We start from the raw sequence: 24,447 nt of genomic DNA on the forward strand, positions 1-24,447 counted from the left end.
CGAATCATCAGCTACGATAGTTATATATATATTCACACGACACACTTTTACCATGGTCGATTTCTTTTCAACTTAGAATTTACAAAGTTTAAGTTAGAAATATGTCACAAAACTCTTCCCCGTTAGATACCACTTTCAAACACGATGCTGCACGATGAATTCGTTTTGAAATACTCTCGTAAGGAAAATAGCATCTATCGGGATACACTTGATACTAATCTGTATATACATATTAAAGTTTGAATTAATATGCCATATTGCGTGGGGGCTCTCACCTGCACCTTCCTCGTGATCAAAAACACAAAACAAACCTCAGATATTTTCTATGTCGATAGTATTGAATTCTTAATATATGGATTGGTGGAGTGAGTGAGTAAGGTTTTACGCCGCTTTTAGCAATATTCCAACAATATGACGGCGGGGGACACCAGAAATGGGCTTCACAATCTACAATCTATCTAAGCAACTTATTTTAGTTTTCACAAATTCATGCTTTCCGAATTTCAGTTGAATCACAGACTCCACGAGAGATTGACCATTTGCCAGCATCACGTGTGTTTCATAGGATAATTAGATTTTTGTGTAAATATCAACAGAAACAGACCGCTGTCAAGTTTCCCCATACTTTTTTATTTTGTCTCACAGCCTGTCGTCGTGAACAGACACAAAATGTCATAACCATGAACAAATGATGAGCAGAGTATGTATATATCATGCTGAACAATTATATTTCGATAGCCACACCAAACCGTGGAACGTTTAAACAATCGCTCGATTATGTACATGCTGCTATGAAATGCATGGTTTGTTGTCATACAGTTTTCAACTTGCTTTTCCGAATATCATCAACTCATCATTGTTTTCCTCATGTGTGTTATTAGAGGTATAATTATATCTTGTATCACGGTATCAGTGTCACAGTGCCATGTATTCCAGACGGACCCTACCAGATCTCCCTGACCCCCTCCACCTCCTCCTACACTGTGACAGAACACAAGGCTCTTCCATCAATCAACTGCTCCGCCCTCTGTAAACCCGGTTGTAGCTACAGGTGGTTACACAATGGAGCAGCCTTTAGCAGTGGAGCCATGCTCCAGGGACAAGCTGACAGATCTAAGACAGGCTCCTACACCTGTCAGCCTTTTAATACACACGGGAGAAGTGACAGTGTTACAGTCAGTGTTGATGTTCAGTGTAAGTATGTAGTCTACACTGGTGACAGTGTTATAGTCAGTGTGGATGTTCAGTGTAAGTATATAGAATACACTGGTGACAGTGTTACAGTCAGTGTTGATGTTCTGTGTAAGTATATAGTCTATACTGGTGACAGTGTTACAGTCAGTATTGATGTTCAGTGGAAGTATATAGTCTACACATCACAATCCTTTAGCATAGTGTAAAGTAAAAAATACTTGGTTGTGCATTATCTTCATAATAATTGTAAAGGGAACCATAGGTTTCCACGCTGTTATATTTTCAGATCCAGCCACAGTGAGTATGTTTACTGCCAACTCTCTCGGTGGTTCAGTGACAGTTAATGAGTCGGATCCAGTGACCCTGAGATGCCAGGTTGATAGTAACCCAAGGTCAGTCATCAGGATACTGAATGGAACTGAGGAGTTGGCAAGGGCAGATAATTCCCTGACAGCAGAATATAGACTGGAGTCAGCAGACTGTAGACAAAGAGATAACTACTCCTGTATTGCCACTAACAACATCGGGGTACCTGTCAGACAGAGGGTGGAGCTGTTGGTCAAATGTAATCTATTTGTATATTCTATACGAATTGTAGTGTTGTGATGATTTCCACTGATGGTTTATGTCGTAACTTTTTCTGTGTGATAATAACGCTGTTGAATAAATGGCCGGCCTACGGTATGCATGTATACTTGTGTTATCATGTCTCTAATGTTGATACTGCAGAGTTGAAATATCAACGAAAGGCTCCTGGAGGATAATTTGGTTTTCATCATACTCTACCCTAAACGGATATTATTTGTTCCAGAGCCATGACATATGTTGTCTACATTTAACCAGGTTCCCCTCGACTAGATGGGCCAGTTGCCCAGCAACTGAAACACGCCGCTAGACTGGCCGGTAACGTGAACGTGTCTGTGTCAGTCCTGGCCTACCCTCTTCCTACATTCACCTGGAGTAGAACCACCAGCACTAGCCAGGACCTCACTGGTTCCTCCAGCCCTGTCTCAGACATCTCAGTCACTTCCAGACTACACCTTACTAACCTCCAACAGCAGGACTTCGGGGGCTACAGTCTGACAGTCAACAACGGTGAAAGCAGTTCAGTGACATACACAGTCAGCATAGTGACTGAAGGTGAGTCGTGATATTCCGATGTATCATTCAATATTTCAGGCTTCACTTGTTCATATGTTCCAATACCTCTCGCTGACTGTTGGTTAGACATTACTTCTATGCTGTGCAACTAAATAGCTTAACATTACCACATTCTTTGAGAAAGCTAAGATAGCATTTCTTTTTATATTAATTTGTTATAAGGGCCACCAGAGATACCTACACAGTTTAGAGACCTGGATAATGCAACAACGTCGTCGGTATGGTTATCCTGGCTGCCTGGTTTCAATGGTGGGCAACCTCAGACGTTTCTGCTTGAGCATCATCAGTTTGGCACAAGAACATGGACTGTCTACAAAACCTATGCAGACACCAGCAAGATGATGGTGGTGGAAGTGACTGGGCTTACACCGGGAGATATTTACATATTTCGACTACATGCTAGTAATGACTATGTGGATTCTAACAGATATGTATTTGTAGAAACTAGTACTGCTGGAGGTATGTGTCACTCAAGTGGAATCACAAATGGTTTAATCTGATTATCAGTTAAATGTAATTAACAACTCATCACCATAAAAAATTTAATATACAAGCTTATGTTGTATTTGGAAGTTTTACTTTTTCCCTGCTTATGTGGATAAATATAACTCATACTTTTGATACTGAAATTATTTCTTGTTTTGAAGTAATTTCAGTAATATTCATTATATCTAATGAAGTTTTCAAAGGTTCTATTCATTCAACGTGAACATGTGTATGTGGGTTCGAGGCAATAAGTTGTGAAATACGTATTTTTTAGCAATGTCAGTTTCAAAAATACAAGACATCACGTTTACACATATGTTGAGATTCGAACCTATGTATTCTGTGTCATCACCCACCAATCACCAATCGTTTTGTTTGAAAGTAGGAAACTGGAAACGAATACCCTTTCACCCGTTTAGAATGACATACGCAGGTTAGCACTTCGTCTGATATGATTTTGTTTTAAATTGTAGATCCACCAAATCAGCAACAACTCGAAACTCCATGTTCGTGTACAGGGGTAATAGCAGGATCCACAGTAGGAACCCTTCTTCTAACCCTGCTCATTGGGGGAATTGCTCTGATGGTACTATACAGAAAGGGCTACAGGCCTAGGCTCGGACATGTTTTGACAGGTATTCAGTTAACATTCCATTGTAAAATGATTGTCAAGAGAAATAATTGCATAGTGATCATCCATGATATTGATGAATGCGTTTGATAGAATGATTGTCAGGTCAAGGATTTCCTAATTTGCATGTATTCGACATTAATGTTGACAGAAAAGACACATTTGTCCCAACAAATGTTTGATTAAAGGTTGCTTTTATATGTTAATATACAGTCGTTTACAGTTTACTTGATCATTGCCGCTGTAGGTTTCCTTTATGAATGACGAGTTTTTTATGCCATGTGTGATGTGTGTTTAACATTATGTTCCATGTGGCTATTTTTCTTTTCCAGAAACTGCATTACGAAAAAGGTATTATAAATGTCAAAGTTAAATATAACAACGTACGGAATATGTGAAAATATTAAATAAGGTAAAGAGTTATAATAAGACAACTAAAAACGTATATCACATACTGAAGTTAATCGCTCCATTACATTATGTGTTTTTAGAAATCGATCTTATTATTTTTGCAGCACCAGGAATCCTGAAACTGTAGAAATGGACAACAGAGGGTATTCATCATTAGGTATGTACAAGGTACTGGGTGTTTCCCTTTTGCTGAAATTACCATTATATATGGATCTGTTTTGCACTGAAATCAATACAATATTTTCACATTGTTTTGTTTCAGATCAAATAAATGGTCCAGTCCAGTATTCAAATTTGGAGGAATCAGAAAAACAACCGTATTCACAGTTGAAGATTTATGAGAATACAAAAGGTGGATATAGATTTTGCAATTTTACTCAATACTGTTTAAGTTTAAGCATTCCAGTGAAGGTAATATTGAAGTGCGTAATGAATCATATCTTCAGCGGATGCTGCAGCTGTTGCAAGCACCTATGAAGGCATGACAGAGACTCCCCCTGTGACCCATGAGTCCATCAAACCATCTCCATACCAGAACACTGGAGCACATTCTCAAGGTAACTAAAACATGAAACACTCTTGCTGGTTGGAATCGTATGTCATTGCCATGGACAAACTGTGGGGCATGTACAGAAGCATTAAACAGATGCATATGTCTTCTTTTCTATCCTAATGTAACACGTTTAGCATTTCATGTTATTGTGAGTGATATGAAATCTGTCATATAATCTGTGTTTACTTACATGTAGTTCTATACTTTTCAGGTCCTGACCATGACAATAAGTAACGAAGAAGGAAGACATCATTATATGAGATCCAGCAACAGACCAAGGAACACGTGCAATATACAGTAAAGTACGGTTATAACGAACTCAAAGGGACTACTAATTTTAGTTCGTTATAACCGTAGTTCGTTATAAGCATATATACAGCATAATACAGCTAATTATCGGGACCAAAAAAGTAGTTCGTTATATCCGTCAGTTCGTTATAAGCGTGTTCGTTATAACCGTAGTTTACTGTACTACATTCTTTTCATTCCAACTGAGTCAAAACATCGTTAGACCCGTGAAGATCCGGGGTAGAATAAGTGGTGGTCATGCTCGCTGAGTTGGTTAGATCGGTGCTCATGATTTCATCACTCGATTGTCTAGTCCAGTCTAGATTATTTACAGACCGTCGTTATATAACTTGAATATTGCTGAGTGCGGCGTTAAATAACAATCCAACAACAAAACATCGTTATTACTCACTTCACGTTTTCATTACATTGTTTTATGTTTGCTCGATAAAAGCACAGTTACAGAAACCAAACGTTCACCATGGCGAGAAAGTTAAAGGAGCTCAGTCAAATTATCTTGGTTATGCTCATGTCTATTTATGTACCGCCTTTTTCACTGAATATGTCACATAGCAAATAAATATATTTTCAAATTATTTAACAAAACGCTTTGATGATCACATTAACAGAATGGAAACATTGCAGTTGAAATATTGTTATCTGTGTCAGATTTCTGGGACTTCAACCTGTTTCTATTATATGGTGCGAAGCAGCATTTGTTGTTGAACCTAAATGAGGGAACCTGATCAGCCAGGTTTTTTTTTTGGTTTTAACATACAGTCGTAAAAAGTCAGGTATTGTCATCACTTAACCAGATGCCAGTACTGCAATATTATGATAAACACTCCACCTAATTGAGGAGGTGAGGTGATGTGCACTGGTGTTTAACGTCGCAGTAGTATTGCCGAGCGCCTGTGTGTGCGTGTGTGAGCGTGTGTGCGTGTTTAAGTATGTGCGTTTGTGCGTAAAGAGTGTGTATGTGTATACTTATTTGGACAAGTCATAACTGCAAACCGCCAATGACAGCCCACTGAGATACACTGCCTCGTGTTAACATGGATTCCCCACTCAGAAACCGTATCCTGCCTCTGAACCACCGACAAGGACTTGTTTTATCTTTAAAGGCCGAGCACCAAGCAGGGTAACAACAAGTTCCATTTTTTAAAGTTTTTTGGTATGACGCGACAAGGGATCGAACCACAGATCTTCCACTTTCTGGGCAGACCTTCTGATCACTAGATCACAGAGGCAGAACAAAAAAACACGAATATCACACAAGTGACAATGTATACCACAACTCTCACTGTGATGTGTAAATTCCTGAAAACTGCCTCTTTATCAGTCGATGTGGTTACAGGGCACATTACTAAAACTGTGGTTTGTGTTGGAAACATTGATTTCTTCTTCAGTGTTTGGATGTTATAATCTGTAGGTGGGATATAACATTTGGATAGAATTGTTCCTAAGTCAGACGAATGACACATTTAACAACAGTTACATGCACAGTGGCGCCATTCGCTTTGTGAATATAAGGATGAGGACGATGATTTGGAGGATTCTAAAGGAGACTTAATATTGGTTGCCCCATTGCCAAATAATCGTGGCTGTAGTTTTGTGTTTGTGATGACAGACCTGTTTTCCAATTATCTTCAGCTGAAACAACCGAGGAGGGAAAAAACGAATATAACTTCAGAAATATGATATTGATTATGAAATAAACAAGTGCTCTTTTCATGCTTTTCCGAGATTATGCATACTGAATAACTATTTTGAATTAAACTCACATGTGAACAATATTCTGTAAATTTACAATATTTGCCACAAACCCAGGCGATAGTTCTAACGCACACGCTTCATGTCAGGTTATAGAAGTCAATCATTCCGATTCGTTACCTATGCTAGCCATGACTTTGAAGAAAGCTATGTAACATAGTTTGTAATGTGTTCAGTGGGTCCACGTGTTGGGTAACTCCATATACTCGAGTAACCTCTTAAGGTCGGCATTGCTATGTTGTTTCATAACATTTATCCAGTGTCATTCTGAAAATGATGTCAGTGGCCAGATGCTCAAGATTACACATTTCTCTTGTTCAATAACAAGTGTATGAATACATAGACTAAACTGTATTTATATGTTTGCTTGTTTGTGTGTTTGTTCATTTGTTTATTTATTCATTTACATGAACATGTGTAACTGACACAGTTTGTTCTCCTTCCTGCAACAACATTCCGGGCTGATGTCTTGAAAACTATACGCGTCTCTTTGGAGATGAGTAATGGAGAATAGCATAATATAAAACTTCATCGCCAGAGCATAACCAGTCTCGATTATCCGCAGACACAAATTAAACGAGACGTAAAAGGCAAAACAGCAGTGGAAAATTGTTTGAATGGATTACTGAAAATCAGTGATGGCACTAGGTGTGCGTCGAAAGGGTACGCATGTCTTGACCTACTGGTAGCAGGAACAAAGACGTCGCACAGCAGTATAACTTCCCCACCTTCTTGGTTATAACATTAATGGGTACTCGCCTGTAACACGTCTACACAGACGCCTACAATCAATACGTATACACCATGCCCCAGCACCAATATCTGCTTGTTTGTTGCGTGGTCGTTCAAGTCGTTTGAGTCACCATGAAATGAATATCCAGAAATTCTGAATGAATACAAACTGAGACTTATTTCATGTCTACACAGACCCATAATATCAGTAAGTTCACATTATTACCGAGTGACAATATCTGCTTTGTGTAACACAGGACCCTGAGCGACATAAATCATACTGTGAATATATAGATATTCTGAATTAATACACACTAAGAACTATATTATGTCTACATAAGCCTGTTCATGCAAGCCGGGTGTATATATAGATTGTAGTTCAACGCCAGTATCTATGTCCTACACGAGACCTAGTTTCACACACTGCCGACATGGCCATGCTGTACACCCGTCTCATCCTCACAGTTGAAGCTCTCTTGGTGGACATATGTCACAAAGACGTGGGTAAGTACACTATCTGACTGCTTGTGGTTTATGTGTGTTAATATTATTGCATCAGGGGTAACGAAATGAATCTCACACTCAGTTCCCACACATACAGTGGCTGAAAATAGAACCAGGAAGTAGATTGCACGTATATGTCAGTGGGTAGGACACGCCTGTAGTTCTGTACATCTACCTCCGCATGTCGATAATAAAGTAAGTGAGTGAGTGGGTTGGGTTTAACGCCGCTTTTAACAGTGTTCCAGTCATATCACGGCGTGTCACCTTAATGTGGGAGGAAAGCCCGAAGTGATGCAGGTCTCAGACGTTTACGACTTCAGAGTAACAGTATTTCACTTACAGATCAGCGTGTCAGCTTGATGAAGGAGGTGCGCCAGAATGTATGTCTTACGCATTCATTTTGGTGAAAGCCACGAGCGCAGGTGTGAGAGACATGATGAGGGTGAACTGGAATACGAACCCACGATCGTATGTTTCTGGCACGACAAAGGGATGCAACTCTACAAAGCAAATTGGGGTGTCGGAGACAGCTGAACCACATGTTGCCCCAAACCGTGTATGAATGAGACATCAGACGTGTAGTAAGAGATAAAAGCAGTTGATTCAGTCAGATAAGTCGAAAAGCAGAGTGCAGATATTTTTGCCTATAATAGTCCATTTTGATTTTGTTCGCAAGTTGTTCTTTTCCAGTAGCTTACAAGCATAAGGCTTATGTCAATATCTCGGATCATCGGGTTAGACATCGTTCTGTGAACCTCAATGTAACATGTCACAACATATTTACTACGGTTTCAGTTACTGCCCAGAACTATCAGCTGACGTCATCATGTGGGGGATCGGTGCAGGCAGGGGGAAGCTGTACCCTGATGTGTTACACTGGAGAACCTTCACATACAGCTATACAGTGGCAGAATGGAACTACATTCTACAGAAATAGCCAGGGTAGCTGCAGCTCCACCTCCCCATCTGTCCAAGCTGACTACACCACCTCCTGTCCCAGCTCCACCAACTACACCCTCACCATCAACAACGCCGTATACGGCAGAGACAGACTCAGCTGGAGATGTGATTATCAGTTTGGTGGCAGACCAAGCAGCCAACTAAACATAAGTGTGCTAGGTAACTATGTTCTATTGATATTTGTTTAAACTTCGGTATGACTTTCAGTATGCATAGAGTAACCCGATACAAATGGATGTATGAGGTAAATTTGTTCTGTGGATGTTTGCTTTAACCACAGTATGACTTTCAGTATGTATAGAGTAACCCGATACAAATGGATGTATCAGGTAGCTATGTTCTGTGGATGTTTGCTTAAACCACAGTATGACTTTCAGTATGTATAGAGAAACGTGATACAAATGGATGTATTAGGTAAGTATGATCTGTGGATGTTTGCTTTAACCACAGTATGACTTTCAGTATGTATAGAGAAACGTGATACAAATGGATGTATTAGGTAAGTATGATCTGTGGATGTTTGCTTTAACCACAGTATGACTATCAATATGCAGTGAGTAACCAGATACAAATGGATGTATTATGTAAGTATGTTCTGTGGATGTTTGCTTAAACCTCAGTATGACTTTCAGTATGTATAGAGTAACCCGATACAAATGGATGTATCAGGTAGCTATGTTCTGTGGATGTTTGCTTAAACCACAGTATGACTTTCAGTATGTATAGAGTAACCCGATACAAATGGATGTATCTGGTAGCTATGTTCTGTGAATAGTTGCTTAAACCACAGTATGACTTTCAGTATGTATAGAGTAACCCGATACAAATGGATGTATCTGGTAGCTATGTTCTGTGAATAGTTGCTTAAACCACAGTATGACTTTCAGTATGTATAGAGTCACCCGATACCAATGGATGTATCAGGTAGCTATGTTCTGTGAATAGTTGCTTAAACCACAGTATGACTTTCAGTATGTATAGGGTAACCCGATACAAATTGATGTATCAGGTAAGTATGTTCTGTGGATGTTTGCTTAAACCACAGTATGACTTTCAGTATGCATAGAACAACCTGAAACAAATGGATGTATCAGGTAGCTGTGTGTTGCGGATGTTTGCTTAAACCACAGTATGACTTTCAGTATGTATAGAGTCACCCGATACCAATGGATGTATCAGGTAGCTTTGTTCTGTGAATAGTTGCTTAAACCACAGTATGACTTTCAGTATGTATAGAGTAACCCGATACAAATGGATGTATCTGGTAGCTATGTTCTGTGAATAGTTGCTTAAACCACAGTATGACTTTCAGTATGTATAGAGTAACCCGATACAAATGGATGTATCTGGTAGCTATGTTCTGTGAATAGTTGCTTAAACCACAGTATGACTTTCAGTATGTATAGAGTCACCCGATACCAATGGATGTATCAGGTAGCTATGTTCTGTGAATAGTTGCTTAAACCACAGTATGACTTTCAGTATGTATAGAGTAACCCGATACCAATGGATGTATCAGGTAGCTATGTTCTGTGAATAGTTGCTTAAACCACAGTATGACTTTCAGTATGTATAGAGTCATCCGATACCAATGGATGTATCAGGTAGCTATGTTCTGTGAATAGTTGCTTAAACCACAGTATGACTTTCAGTATGTATAGAGTAACCCCATACAAATGGATGTATCTGGTAGCTATGTTCTGTGAATAGTTGCTTAAACCACAGTATGACTTTCAGTATGTATAGAACAACCTGAAACAAATGGATGTATCAGGTAGCTGTATGTTGCGGATGTTTGCTTAAACCACAGTATGACTTTCAGTATGTATAGAGTCACCCGATACCAATGGATGTATCAGGTAGCTATGTTCTGTGAATAGTTGCTTAAACCACAGTATGACTTTCAGCATGTATAGAGTAACCCGATACAAATGAATGTATCAGGTAAGTATGTCAGGTGACCATCACCACCATCGGCGAAACCGCGTTATCGGTGGTTCGAGAAGGGAGCTAACTCCGTTTGCCTAATCGAAAAATCTAGGTGGGCCCATATTGGAAACTAAACGCACTTGTTGTTGAGAATATGTCTACGTAAACGAACCCGCATTACGAACTTCTCCTCCTTCTCCCCCTTAACACAAGAAAATACACAACTACAACATTTTGGGATACTGTACGGTGCACTGACTGACCGCAGTTTATTCTTCAACAAGTATTCACATTATCATGAACATCGTCCGCATCAGGAACATCACCAGCATCAGGACCATCAACCAACCAACTGTAATTTACATGAATATTACTGCTCATTGGGGGAATTGCTCTGATGGTACTATACAGAAAGGGCTACAGGCCTAGGCTCGGACATGTTTTGACAGGTATTCAGTTAACATTCCATTGTAAAATGATTGTCAAGAGAAATAATTGCATAGTGATCATCCATGATATTGATGAATGCGTTTGATAGAATGATTGTCAGGTCAAGGATTTCCTAATTTGCATGTATTCGACATTAATGTTGACAGAAAAGACACATTTGTCCCAACAAATGTTTGATTAAAGGTTGCTTTTATATGTTAATATACAGTCGTTTACAGTTTACTTGATCATTGCCGCTGTAGGTTTCCTTTATGAATGACGAGTTTTTTATGCCATGTGTGATGTGTGTTTAACATTATGTTCCATGTGGCTATTTTTCTTTTCCAGAAACTGCATTACGAAAAAGGTATTATAAATGTCAAAGTTAAATATAACAACGTACGGAATATGTGAAAATATTAAATAAGGTAAAGAGTTATAATAAGACAACTAAAAACGTATATCACATACTGAAGTTAATCGCTCCATTACATTATGTGTTTTTAGAAATCGATCTTATTATTTTTGCAGCACCAGGAATCCTGAAACTGTAGAAATGGACAACAGAGGGTATTCATCATTAGGTATGTACAAGGTACTGGGTGTTTCCCTTTTGCTGAAATTACCATTATATATGGATCTGTTTTGCACTGAAATCAATACAATATTTTCACATTGTTTTGTTTCAGATCAAATAAATGGTCCAGTCCAGTATTCAAATTTGGAGGAATCAGAAAAACAACCGTATTCACAGTTGAAGATTTATGAGAATACAAAAGGTGGATATAGATTTTGCAATTTTACTCAATACTGTTTAAGTTTAAGCATTCCAGTGAAGGTAATATTGAAGTGCGTAATGAATCATATCTTCAGCGGATGCTGCAGCTGTTGCAAGCACCTATGAAGGCATGACAGAGACTCCCCCTGTGACCCATGAGTCCATCAAACCATCTCCATACCAGAACACTGGAGCACATTCTCAAGGTAACTAAAACATGAAACACTCTTGCTGGTTGGAATCGTATGTCATTGCCATGGACAAACTGTGGGGCATGTACAGAAGCATTAAACAGATGCATATGTCTTCTTTTCTATCCTAATGTAACACGTTTAGCATTTCATGTTATTGTGAGTGATATGAAATCTGTCATATAATCTGTGTTTACTTACATGTAGTTCTATACTTTTCAGGTCCTGACCATGACAATAAGTAACGAAGAAGGAAGACATCATTATATGAGATCCAGCAACAGACCAAGGAACACGTGCAATATACAGTAAAGTACGGTTATAACGAACTCAAAGGGACTACTAATTTTAGTTCGTTATAACCGTAGTTCGTTATAAGCATATATACAGCATAATACAGCTAATTATCGGGACCAAAAAAGTAGTTCGTTATATCCGTCAGTTCGTTATAAGCGTGTTCGTTATAACCGTAGTTTACTGTACTACATTCTTTTCATTCCAACTGAGTCAAAACATCGTTAGACCCGTGAAGATCCGGGGTAGAATAAGTGGTGGTCATGCTCGCTGAGTTGGTTAGATCGGTGCTCATGATTTCATCACTCGATTGTCTAGTCCAGTCTAGATTATTTACAGACCGTCGTTATATAACTTGAATATTGCTGAGTGCGGCGTTAAATAACAATCCAACAACAAAACATCGTTATTACTCACTTCACGTTTTCATTACATTGTTTTATGTTTGCTCGATAAAAGCACAGTTACAGAAACCAAACGTTCACCATGGCGAGAAAGTTAAAGGAGCTCAGTCAAATTATCTTGGTTATGCTCATGTCTATTTATGTACCGCCTTTTTCACTGAATATGTCACATAGCAAATAAATATATTTTCAAATTATTTAACAAAACGCTTTGATGATCACATTAACAGAATGGAAACATTGCAGTTGAAATATTGTTATCTGTGTCAGATTTCTGGGACTTCAACCTGTTTCTATTATATGGTGCGAAGCAGCATTTGTTGTTGAACCTAAATGAGGGAACCTGATCAGCCAGGTTTTTTTTTTGGTTTTAACATACAGTCGTAAAAAGTCAGGTATTGTCATCACTTAACCAGATGCCAGTACTGCAATATTATGATAAACACTCCACCTAATTGAGGAGGTGAGGTGATGTGCACTGGTGTTTAACGTCGCAGTAGTATTGCCGAGCGCCTGTGTGTGCGTGTGTGAGCGTGTGTGCGTGTTTAAGTATGTGCGTTTGTGCGTAAAGAGTGTGTATGTGTATACTTATTTGGACAAGTCATAACTGCAAACCGCCAATGACAGCCCACTGAGATACACTGCCTCGTGTTAACATGGATTCCCCACTCAGAAACCGTATCCTGCCTCTGAACCACCGACAAGGACTTGTTTTATCTTTAAAGGCCGAGCACCAAGCAGGGTAACAACAAGTTCCATTTTTTAAAGTTTTTTGGTATGACGCGACAAGGGATCGAACCACAGATCTTCCACTTTCTGGGCAGACCTTCTGATCACTAGATCACAGAGGCAGAACAAAAAAACACGAATATCACACAAGTGACAATGTATACCACAACTCTCACTGTGATGTGTAAATTCCTGAAAACTGCCTCTTTATCAGTCGATGTGGTTACAGGGCACATTACTAAAACTGTGGTTTGTGTTGGAAACATTGATTTCTTCTTCAGTGTTTGGATGTTATAATCTGTAGGTGGGATATAACATTTGGATAGAATTGTTCCTAAGTCAGACGAATGACACATTTAACAACAGTTACATGCACAGTGGCGCCATTCGCTTTGTGAATATAAGGATGAGGACGATGATTTGGAGGATTCTAAAGGAGACTTAATATTGGTTGCCCCATTGCCAAATAATCGTGGCTGTAGTTTTGTGTTTGTGATGACAGACCTGTTTTCCAATTATCTTCAGCTGAAACAACCGAGGAGGGAAAAAACGAATATAACTTCAGAAATATGATATTGATTATGAAATAAACAAGTGCTCTTTTCATGCTTTTCCGAGATTATGCATACTGAATAACTATTTTGAATTAAACTCACATGTGAACAATATTCTGTAAATTTACAATATTTGCCACAAACCCAGGCGATAGTTCTAACGCACACGCTTCATGTCAGGTTATAGAAGTCAATCATTCCGATTCGTTACCTATGCTAGCCATGACTTTGAAGAAAGCTATGTAACATAGTTTGTAATGTGTTCAGTGGGTCCACGTGTTGGGTAACTCCATATACTCGAGTAACCTCTTAAGGTCGGCATTGCTATGTTGTTTCATAACATTTATCCAGTGTCATTCTGAAAATGATGTCAGTGGCCAGATGCTCAAGATTACACATTTCTCTTGTTCAATAACAAGTGTATGAATACATAGACTAAACTGTATTTATATGTTTGCTTGTTTGTGTGTTTGTTCATTTGTTTATTTATTCATTTACATGAACATGTGTAACTGACACAGTTTGTTCTCCTTCCTGCAACAACATTCCGGGCTGATGTCTTGAAAACTATACGCGTCTCTTTGGAGATGAGTAATGGAGAATAGCATAATATAAAACTTCATCGCCAGAGCATAACCAGTCTCGATTATCCGCAGACACAAATTAAACGAGACGTAAAAGGCAAAACAGCAGTGGAAAATTGTTTGAATGGATTACTGAAAATCAGTGATGGCACTAGGTGTGCGTCGAAAGGGTACGCATGTCTTGACCTACTGGTAGCAGGAACAAAGACGTCGCACAGCAGTATAACTTCCCCACCTTCTTGGTTATAACATTAATGGGTACTCGCCTGTAACACGTCTACACAGACGCCTACAATCAATACGTATACACCATGCCCCAGCACCAATATCTGCTTGTTTGTTGCGTGGTCGTTCAAGTCGTTTGAGTCACCATGAAATGAATATCCAGAAATTCTGAATGAATACAAACTGAGACTTATTTCATGTCTACACAGACCCATAATATCAGTAAGTTCACATTATTACCGAGTGACAATATCTGCTTTGTGTAACACAGGACCCTGAGCGACATAAATCATACTGTGAATATATAGATATTCTGAATTAATACACACTAAGAACTATATTATGTCTACATAAGCCTGTTCATGCAAGCCGGGTGTATATATAGATTGTAGTTCAACGCCAGTATCTATGTCCTACACGAGACCTAGTTTCACACACTGCCGACATGGCCATGCTGTACACCCGTCTCATCCTCACAGTTGAAGCTCTCTTGGTGGACATATGTCACAAAGACGTGGGTAAGTACACTATCTGACTGCTTGTGGTTTATGTGTGTTAATATTATTGCATCAGGGGTAACGAAATGAATCTCACACTCAGTTCCCACACATACAGTGGCTGAAAATAGAACCAGGAAGTAGATTGCACGTATATGTCAGTGGGTAGGACACGCCTGTAGTTCTGTACATCTACCTCCGCATGTCGATAATAAAGTAAGTGAGTGAGTGGGTTGGGTTTAACGCCGCTTTTAACAGTGTTCCAGTCATATCACGGCGTGTCACCTTAATGTGGGAGGAAAGCCCGAAGTGATGCAGGTCTCAGACGTTTACGACTTCAGAGTAACAGTATTTCACTTACAGATCAGCGTGTCAGCTTGATGAAGGAGGTGCGCCAGAATGTATGTCTTACGCATTCATTTTGGTGAAAGCCACGAGCGCAGGTGTGAGAGACATGATGAGGGTGAACTGGAATACGAACCCACGATCGTATGTTTCTGGCACGACAAAGGGATGCAACTCTACAAAGCAAATTGGGGTGTCGGAGACAGCTGAACCACATGTTGCCCCAAACCGTGTATGAATGAGACATCAGACGTGTAGTAAGAGATAAAAGCAGTTGATTCAGTCAGATAAGTCGAAAAGCAGAGTGCAGATATTTTTGCCTATAATAGTCCATTTTGATTTTGTTCGCAAGTTGTTCTTTTCCAGTAGCTTACAAGCATAAGGCTTATGTCAATATCTCGGATCATCGGGTTAGACATCGTTCTGTGAACCTCAATGTAACATGTCACAACATATTTACTACGGTTTCAGTTACTGCCCAGAACTATCAGCTGACGTCATCATGTGGGGGATCGGTGCAGGCAGGGGGAAGCTGTACCCTGATGTGTTACACTGGAGAACCTTCACATACAGCTATACAGTGGCAGAATGGAACTACATTCTACAGAAATAGCCAGGGTAGCTGCAGCTCCACCTCCCCATCTGTCCAAGCTGACTACACCACCTCCTGTCCCAGCTCCACCAACTACACCCTCACCATCAACAACGCCGTATACGGCAGAGACAGACTCAGCTGGAGATGTGATTATCAGTTTGGTGGCAGACCAAGCAGCCAACTAAACATAAGTGTGCTAGGTAACTATGTTCTATTGATATTTGTTTAAACTTCGGTATGACTTTCAGTATGCATAGAGTAACCCGATACAAATGGATGTATGAGGTAAATTTGTTCTGTGGATGTTTGCTTTAACCACAGTATGACTTTCAGTATGTATAGAGTAACCCGATACAAATGGATGTATCAGGTAGCTATGTTCTGTGGATGTTTGCTTAAACCACAGTATGACTTTCAGTATGTATAGAGAAACGTGATACAAATGGATGTATTAGGTAAGTATGATCTGTGGATGTTTGCTTTAACCACAGTATGACTTTCAGTATGTATAGAGAAACGTGATACAAATGGATGTATTAGGTAAGTATGATCTGTGGATGTTTGCTTTAACCACAGTATGACTATCAATATGCAGTGAGTAACCAGATACAAATGGATGTATTATGTAAGTATGTTCTGTGGATGTTTGCTTAAACCTCAGTATGACTTTCAGTATGTATAGAGTAACCCGATACAAATGGATGTATCAGGTAGCTATGTTCTGTGGATGTTTGCTTAAACCACAGTATGACTTTCAGTATGTATAGAGTAACCCGATACAAATGGATGTATCTGGTAGCTATGTTCTGTGAATAGTTGCTTAAACCACAGTATGACTTTCAGTATGTATAGAGTAACCCGATACAAATGGATGTATCTGGTAGCTATGTTCTGTGAATAGTTGCTTAAACCACAGTATGACTTTCAGTATGTATAGAGTCACCCGATACCAATGGATGTATCAGGTAGCTATGTTCTGTGAATAGTTGCTTAAACCACAGTATGACTTTCAGTATGTATAGGGTAACCCGATACAAATTGATGTATCAGGTAAGTATGTTCTGTGGATGTTTGCTTAAACCACAGTATGACTTTCAGTATGCATAGAACAACCTGAAACAAATGGATGTATCAGGTAGCTGTGTGTTGCGGATGTTTGCTTAAACCACAGTATGACTTTCAGTATGTATAGAGTCACCCGATACCAATGGATGTATCAGGTAGCTTTGTTCTGTGAATAGTTGCTTAAACCACAGTATGACTTTCAGTATGTATAGAGTAACCCGATACAAATGGATGTATCTGGTAGCTATGTTCTGTGAATAGTTGCTTAAACCACAGTATGACTTTCAGTATGTATAGAGTAACCCGATACAAATGGATGTATCTGGTAGCTATGTTCTGTGAATAGTTGCTTAAACCACAGTATGACTTTCAGTATGTATAGAGTCACCCGATACCAATGGATGTATCAGGTAGCTATGTTCTGTGAATAGTTGCTTAAACCACAGTATGACTTTCAGTATGTATAGAGTAACCCGATACCAATGGATGTATCAGGTAGCTATGTTCTGTGAATAGTTGCTTAAACCACAGTATGACTTTCAGTATGTATAGAGTCATCCGATACCAATGGATGTATCAGGTAGCTATGTTCTGTGAATAGTTGCTTAAACCACAGTATGACTTTCAGTATGTATAGAGTAACCCCATACAAATGGATGTATCTGGTAGCTATGTTCTGTGAATAGTTGCTTAAACCACAGTATGACTTTCAGTATGTATAGAACAACCTGAAACAAATGGATGTATCAGGTAGCTGTATGTTGCGGATGTTTGCTTAAACCACAGTATGACTTTCAGTATGTATAGAGTCACCCGATACCAATGGATGTATCAGGTAGCTATGTTCTGTGAATAGTTGCTTAAACCACAGTATGACTTTCAGCATGTATAGAGTAACCCGATACAAATGAATGTATCAGGTAAGTATGTCAGGTGACCATCACCACCATCGGCGAAACCGCGTTATCGGTGGTTCGAGAAGGGAGCTAACTCCGTTTGCCTAATCGAAAAATCTAGGTGGGCCCATATTGGAAACTAAACGCACTTGTTGTTGAGAATATGTCTACGTAAACGAACCCGCATTACGAACTTCTCCTCCTTCTCCCCCTTAACACAAGAAAATACACAACTACAACATTTTGGGATACTGTACGGTGCACTGACTGACCGCAGTTTATTCTTCAACAAGTATTCACATTATCATGAACATCGTCCGCATCAGGAACATCACCAGCATCAGGACCATCAACCAACCAACTGTAATTTACATGAATATATTCTATGCTTCATATTTCCAACGTATACATATACACAGGCATCGACGCCTTATCACGTATTCTTATGGCTCGTCAGCGAATACTCATCAGAGTATATCCCAAATCCATACTCTCACAACCAACTGTTCCAGATTTTAACTATGGACACTGATCCATCTCACAACGTATTATCATGGCTCGCCAGCACAACTTGCAAGCAACGCATAACATCCTGATCATCATATGGACAGCTGCAGCTACTTCACACATAAATAATAACAAATATAGATTCAACCGATGTGTACTTCAATCGGCATCATATATAACCGAACATGTTTAATATAGCCAGCCTCGACTGCACCGCACCTGAGAATGAAGTTTCAACTTTCCGCCTTTACTAATATACCCATTACGAAACCAGGTAACCCCCCTTTGTTGTGCCTTCGGACGTTAGGGAAAAATAATTTCGTCCCAGGTCAGACCAGATCATCTGCTCTCTCCTTCATTGTCGTCCCTCAAACGAAAGAAATTATATTGCTATTTTGTCTATTTAAAATAAGTATTATGACTTATAATTGGATTAAAATGTATAAATGCGATGGCAATACAGCAGAACTCACTTCTACGAACATGGCCAAACTAGGTCGCAGGGTCATTAATATTCATGAGTTATTCCTTTTATGGAACAAGTTTTCGGAAACGTTTGAGACTTGTATCATGTCCGAGATCAATTAAAGTGTAGACATATTTTCAGGCTTATATCGCCACCAACACTTATGATTAGATTGATGTGTGATACTGGAAAAGGTAGAATGAGTGGTATTGCCTCTGCAAATTTAATTTGAAGTAGATTTAAGTTTCTTGCTTTAATTGTAGCTAAACAATTTTAAACTAGTGGGGTCAGCTATGATGACGTTATTCATACTTCAAAGACGTTTGTGCCATTCGTGGAATTAACGTCACACGAAATGATTTATAAAGATATTTCCAATCAATACTACAAAATAATATACAATGAATAATATAAAATGTCACATACCCATGAAAAGTAATGACAAATGTGAGCCCACTAGTTGAAATGACTTTGTCAACCCAATGAAACCCAGCGATTTACAAATGTGGGCCCACCTGTTTCGATCACTATAAGACGGTAACAATGTGGGCCCACATTTTTTAAAATGGTTATAAGTAAGCCAAGCTAATAAAGCTTAGCGATTTTTAAATGTTGTCCCTCCTGTTGCACTAAGACGGAAGAACGTCTACCCAGTAGGCGATATTCAAATATGGGCCCACTTGTTTCGATCACCATATATGACGGGAACAATGTAGGCCCATGATTATCAATATTTAAGTAGAATTTCGCGATTAATAAATGTGGTCCCTCCTGTTGCAAGCAATATGACGGAAGAACGTCTGCCCACAATTTGGGAATTGATTGTCAGAACTAACGAAACAACCTAACGAAACTAGGCGAAATACAAATGTGGGCCCACTTGTTTCGATTACCAAAGATGACGTAAAAGATGTTGGCCCACATTTTAGAAAATGGTTATCAGCACTAAACCAATCGTAGAATACGTTTTACCGTAGGGATAAGCTGGGCATTTAATAGCTGGACCAACAACGTACAGCGTCGGTGACGCCATTACTCGCAAATACGAAAACAACGGAAATAGCTCCCGTTTGAAATTTGACTGACCTCCCTTTCCCAATATGAACCACTGATATTGCAGTTTCGCCCCACCATCCTACATAGATACACCAAAGATAAAGCTATGTTATTATGTCAGTTCCCGGAACATTGTTACCATGACTAGACCTACAACATATATCACCTGTTTCTCCAACTCATTACAATACTTCATAAAACTATGTTGATATTTCAGTTCCCGAAATCAGTGTCACATGCACTAGTCTCCAACCCACCGTCGTCTTAAATAGATACCAACACTTTATAAAACTATGTTATTATTTCAGTTCCTCTGAGCAATGTTACCGTCACAAGAACTAAAACGTCTATATCCTGTGTTGCTGTCTCCAATCCACCGCTGTCCATGACGCTGTACAGAGACGGGGTCAGTGTGGCCACCAGCCCAGTAGCAGTGGAGGGATACACTGGCTGGACAGCCACCATCAACTACCAGCTGACAGGCAACAGTGGGAACTCCCTGTACTACTGCCAGGCATCCAACACACAGACAAGTGTCAACTCTACCTATTCCTATCCTGACAGTATGTAATATAATAGCAATGTTCCCTCCACATCATAAATATTGTAGATAGTTACCTTTATGCCTTCAATATAACGTTATTGGATTAACAGATATATGCATTAGCTTTGATTAATTTACTCTCTATCCAGTTGCTGTCAACAGCGTGTCTCTCACAACCATCACATCCGCCAGCCAGGAAGTGGGAGCTGCTGAGGGTCAACCCTTGACCTTGACCTGTGTGACCTCTTCCAGTTACCCTGCTGCTACTGTCACGTGGTACAAGAACAGTGTTCCGTTGGCAAGTGGGATATCCAGTGGTCACACATCCCAATCAGGTGTTGTCCAGACAACAAGTACCGTGACCATTATCCCTGTCAGGAGTGACCTGGGCCACAAAGTCTACTGTAGAGCCACCAACATCCACACCCCCTCCCCAGTACAGTCTGACAGTGCCCGGATGGGAGTGTGGTGTAAGTAGCTCTCTGATGTTAGATATTCGTATATCATTCATGTGATATCAGTCAATCAATAAATAACTACTGTTATACACATGCCATTGCCTAATTGTCGCACTGAGAGGATACAGTTGTTTGCAGTCAGGTAGTCATTTAGTCAATCCAGTAATATGACACTCAAGACAAAATATCATTGGTGAAAAGTGAGTATTTTCGTCAGCTCGACAGCGAGTCAATCTTATATTGAGGAGATCAACTCCTTCATGAGACTGAACTACGATGAATAGTAATAGATGTAGGTGTTCATGTAGGTTCAAATCATACTATATCGGATATTATATGTTGTCAAAGCAGTACTACAAATGCAGTAAGAGGTTAAGATAACACTGGTGTCACAGATAACTGTTCTGTATTACAGTCGGACCAGAGCAGGTGGATGTGACAAAGCCAGACAACACTGTAGCTTTAGAGAACAGAAACCTGACCTTGACCTGTACGGTCACCGCTTATCCCAACCTGACCTTCATCTGGGACTACATTGATGGAAAACCTGGAACACCTGTAGATGGCAGTACAGGGCCTGTGACAGGATCTTCTACATGGTGGTCCCAAACCCTCACCTTCAGCCCAACTAAAGACAGGACCGCAGTGAGGTGTAAGGTCAGAAACACCAAAACATCAGCAACCCAGACTGGTTCTGCATCACTTGATGTCAAGTGTGAGTGTTCATTAGTGTGCCCAGTTTGTTAAGAGCAGTTCAGATTTTCATTTGAAGCACATGTGAAGGTTGTAGATCATTGTAAACATAGGGAGCGAGCAAAGTGATATATAAAGATTATGTAATCACCGACTCTTTAATGTATAGTGGACACTGTTTGATGAAATGACTTCTTTTTGTTGTGGATAACACTAACTAAGCCAGTTTGTAAAATGTTCGGGATAGTGTCATGTTCTCCACTGCTTTATGCATTTCTATATATAGTTACTATCATGGCTGTTCCTGTTTCAGACCCACCGCCGGCCCCTCCTTCCATCACAGAATTTCAGACTCTGGTGTTTGAAGGAGACCCAGAGACAATCAGCTGCTCGGTGACAGGAGGAAATCCTCTAGCTACGATCACGTGGTCCTGTCCGGGCACTGGATCAGCATCGGTCAGTGACAGTGGTCAGACCAGGACATCTACTCTCTCCTTCATTGTCAGCAGGAGTCAGAACAGTCAGCAGTGTCAGTGTCTGGGGTCGTGGCAGTATGGAGGATACAACCAATCTGATGTCAGGACATTCAATGTCAGCTGTGAGTACCTTTATCTGTTTCTGGAGGGATTGGTAGGTACAATTGGTAACCCCCCCCACACACACACACACACACACACACACACACACACACACACACACCCCCCACCCCACCCCACCCCCCCCCCCCCCCCACCCCCCACCCCCACCCCCCCACCCCTCATTCAGTAAGTTTGGAGTATAAAGCCTGTTTGATGTAAATGACACCTTTATCAAGCTCATCACATGATCAAAATTCAAAAGTCTGTGTTCAGTAAAAAAGAAGTCAATACTAATATAATACTCATTTTATACTGCAGGTCCAAAAAAACAGCAACCAATCAATGCCGAATATAACATCACAGGTGTAATTGCAGGAAGTACGATAGGAACCCTCCTTCTTACCTTGCTCACTGAAGGACTAGTTCTGACTGTCCTCTATAGGAAGGGGTTCAGGTTTGGAAACATCATGAAAGGTATGTTGTTAAATCTCATGTTTACCTTTCAACAGTATTGCAAGTTGAGTGAATAGGTGATGTGGCGATATTTCATTTCAGTGTGCCTTCAGTAGATACATGAATGATATGCGTCAAAGTTACGTACGAATCAAAATCATCACTGACTCAGAATGAGAACATACAGTTCGGGAATGTATATCGAATTAATAATAGCACAAATTGTCGATGTTTCTTGTATTAAGTCATTAAGGTTTCACATATCATATTATCCCTTTGCAACATGTTTAATGTGTGTATTACAGGGTACTTTATAATGCATTCTCTTCTTTGCAGGAACTGCTTCACAAGAAAGGTAGACTAAATGTATGAATAATACGTTTTAAAATAATTTCTTTTGTAATAAGGTAGATGTCATCTAAAATCATAAAACAAATCATATATTGAAGATGTTCCTATCCATTATAAAATGCCATACACGGACCTTACTTTACTTTTGTAGCACGAGGAATACCGAAATAGAAGAAATGGAAAACATAGGATATTCATCCTTGGGTAGGTTGAAGTCAGCAATGTTCGTCAGATAGATTGTTTTGTTCACAAATATGATTGTTTCTACTTCGCCATAGCACCGTTATTGTATGTTCGTACTGATTTGTTACAGATCACGTCAACAGTCCAGCTCAGTACCCAAGCGATAAAGAGGCATCGGAAAAACAACATTACACGCAGTTGAAGATTTATGAAAATACAAACGGTAGATGGATACTTTGATATTCTATTTACTATAGCAGTTCTCAATTGATAAACTCAGGGAAGGTACTGAAAGATCATCGGTGTGCTATTCATCTTTTTGTTATGTTTAAAAGGATGTGTAACATTTGAATTTGTTCTTTGCAAATGTGTTACGAATCACATTTTCAGTCGAGCCCAGTACCTACGAAGGCATGACAGAAGCTCCTCCAGAGTCTATCAACGCATCTCCATATCAGAATAGCAGTGGTCAATCTCGATGTAACCATTATTCAGAATATTTATACCCCTGAAAAGAATTAAAAGCATGCATTATATATTGTATACCAGAAGTAATTTAAGTTTAAAAAACCTACCCTCTTGTGTCCTGGTGTACAACACGTTTACCCTGTCATCGTTTGACAACTTTGAAATTAGTTTCCGGGTCTTCATTCCATGTGATGCAGTTTCAGATCCTGACTATGGGAACAAGTAAACAAGAAGTAGATGTTGTTTATCATAAAATAAAACACTGCACCCATCATGGTTTCTTCTCCCTGCACTGCACTCCCTGTCGTCGTTTATTTCTTAAATAGCACAACATATTGTTATATCTCCAACACTTGCATTGGCTTTACGTGACTGACACAAATGTTATAGTACTAAATGTCTGTGACCCCTTTTCAAACTTTGTTTACAAAAAGTTGATACCTTACCTGTTTAGCAGATGAGCACATGCGAGGAGACTGACT

At 39.6% G+C, this 24,447-nt stretch overlaps 2 protein-coding genes across 2 annotated transcripts in view; both read left to right on the top strand.

Moving 5' to 3' along the window:
• LOC124119591 (basement membrane-specific heparan sulfate proteoglycan core protein-like) overlaps positions 1-24,447 on the top strand; it is a 189,620-nt gene that overhangs the window by 6,021 nt on the left and 159,152 nt on the right. The gene's annotated exons all lie outside the window — the stretch shown is intronic.
• LOC124119594 lies at positions 11,002-12,915 on the top strand. The gene is made up of 6 exons (XM_048385078.1): positions 11,002-11,071; positions 11,400-11,418; positions 11,583-11,635; positions 11,741-11,830; positions 11,925-12,035; positions 12,243-12,915. The coding sequence occupies exons 1-6, from the start codon at positions 11,020-11,022 to the stop codon at positions 12,263-12,265; spliced, it is 348 nt and encodes a 115-aa protein (XP_048241035.1). The 5' UTR covers positions 11,002-11,019; the 3' UTR covers positions 12,266-12,915.

The sequence above is a fragment of the Haliotis rufescens genome, unplaced genomic scaffold (assembly GCF_023055435.1).
Source record: "Haliotis rufescens isolate VD_foot unplaced genomic scaffold, xgHalRufe1.0.p SCAF_53, whole genome shotgun sequence".
In the NCBI taxonomy this organism is placed as follows: domain Eukaryota; kingdom Metazoa; phylum Mollusca; class Gastropoda; order Lepetellida; family Haliotidae; genus Haliotis; species Haliotis rufescens.

Bases quoted from the DNA above. Each gene is read 5' to 3' on its own strand.
- LOC124119594 (XM_048385078.1), top strand. From the start codon at position 11,020: ATGGTACTATACAGAAAGGGCTACAGGCCTAGGCTCGGACATGTTTTG. The intron at 11,636-11,740 runs GTATGTACAAGG...GTTTTGTTTCAG, and splicing joins CAGAGGGTATTCATCATTAG to ATCAAATAAATGGTCCAGTC. The intron at 12,036-12,242 runs GTAACTAAAACA...TATACTTTTCAG, and splicing joins CACTGGAGCACATTCTCAAG to GTCCTGACCATGACAATAAG.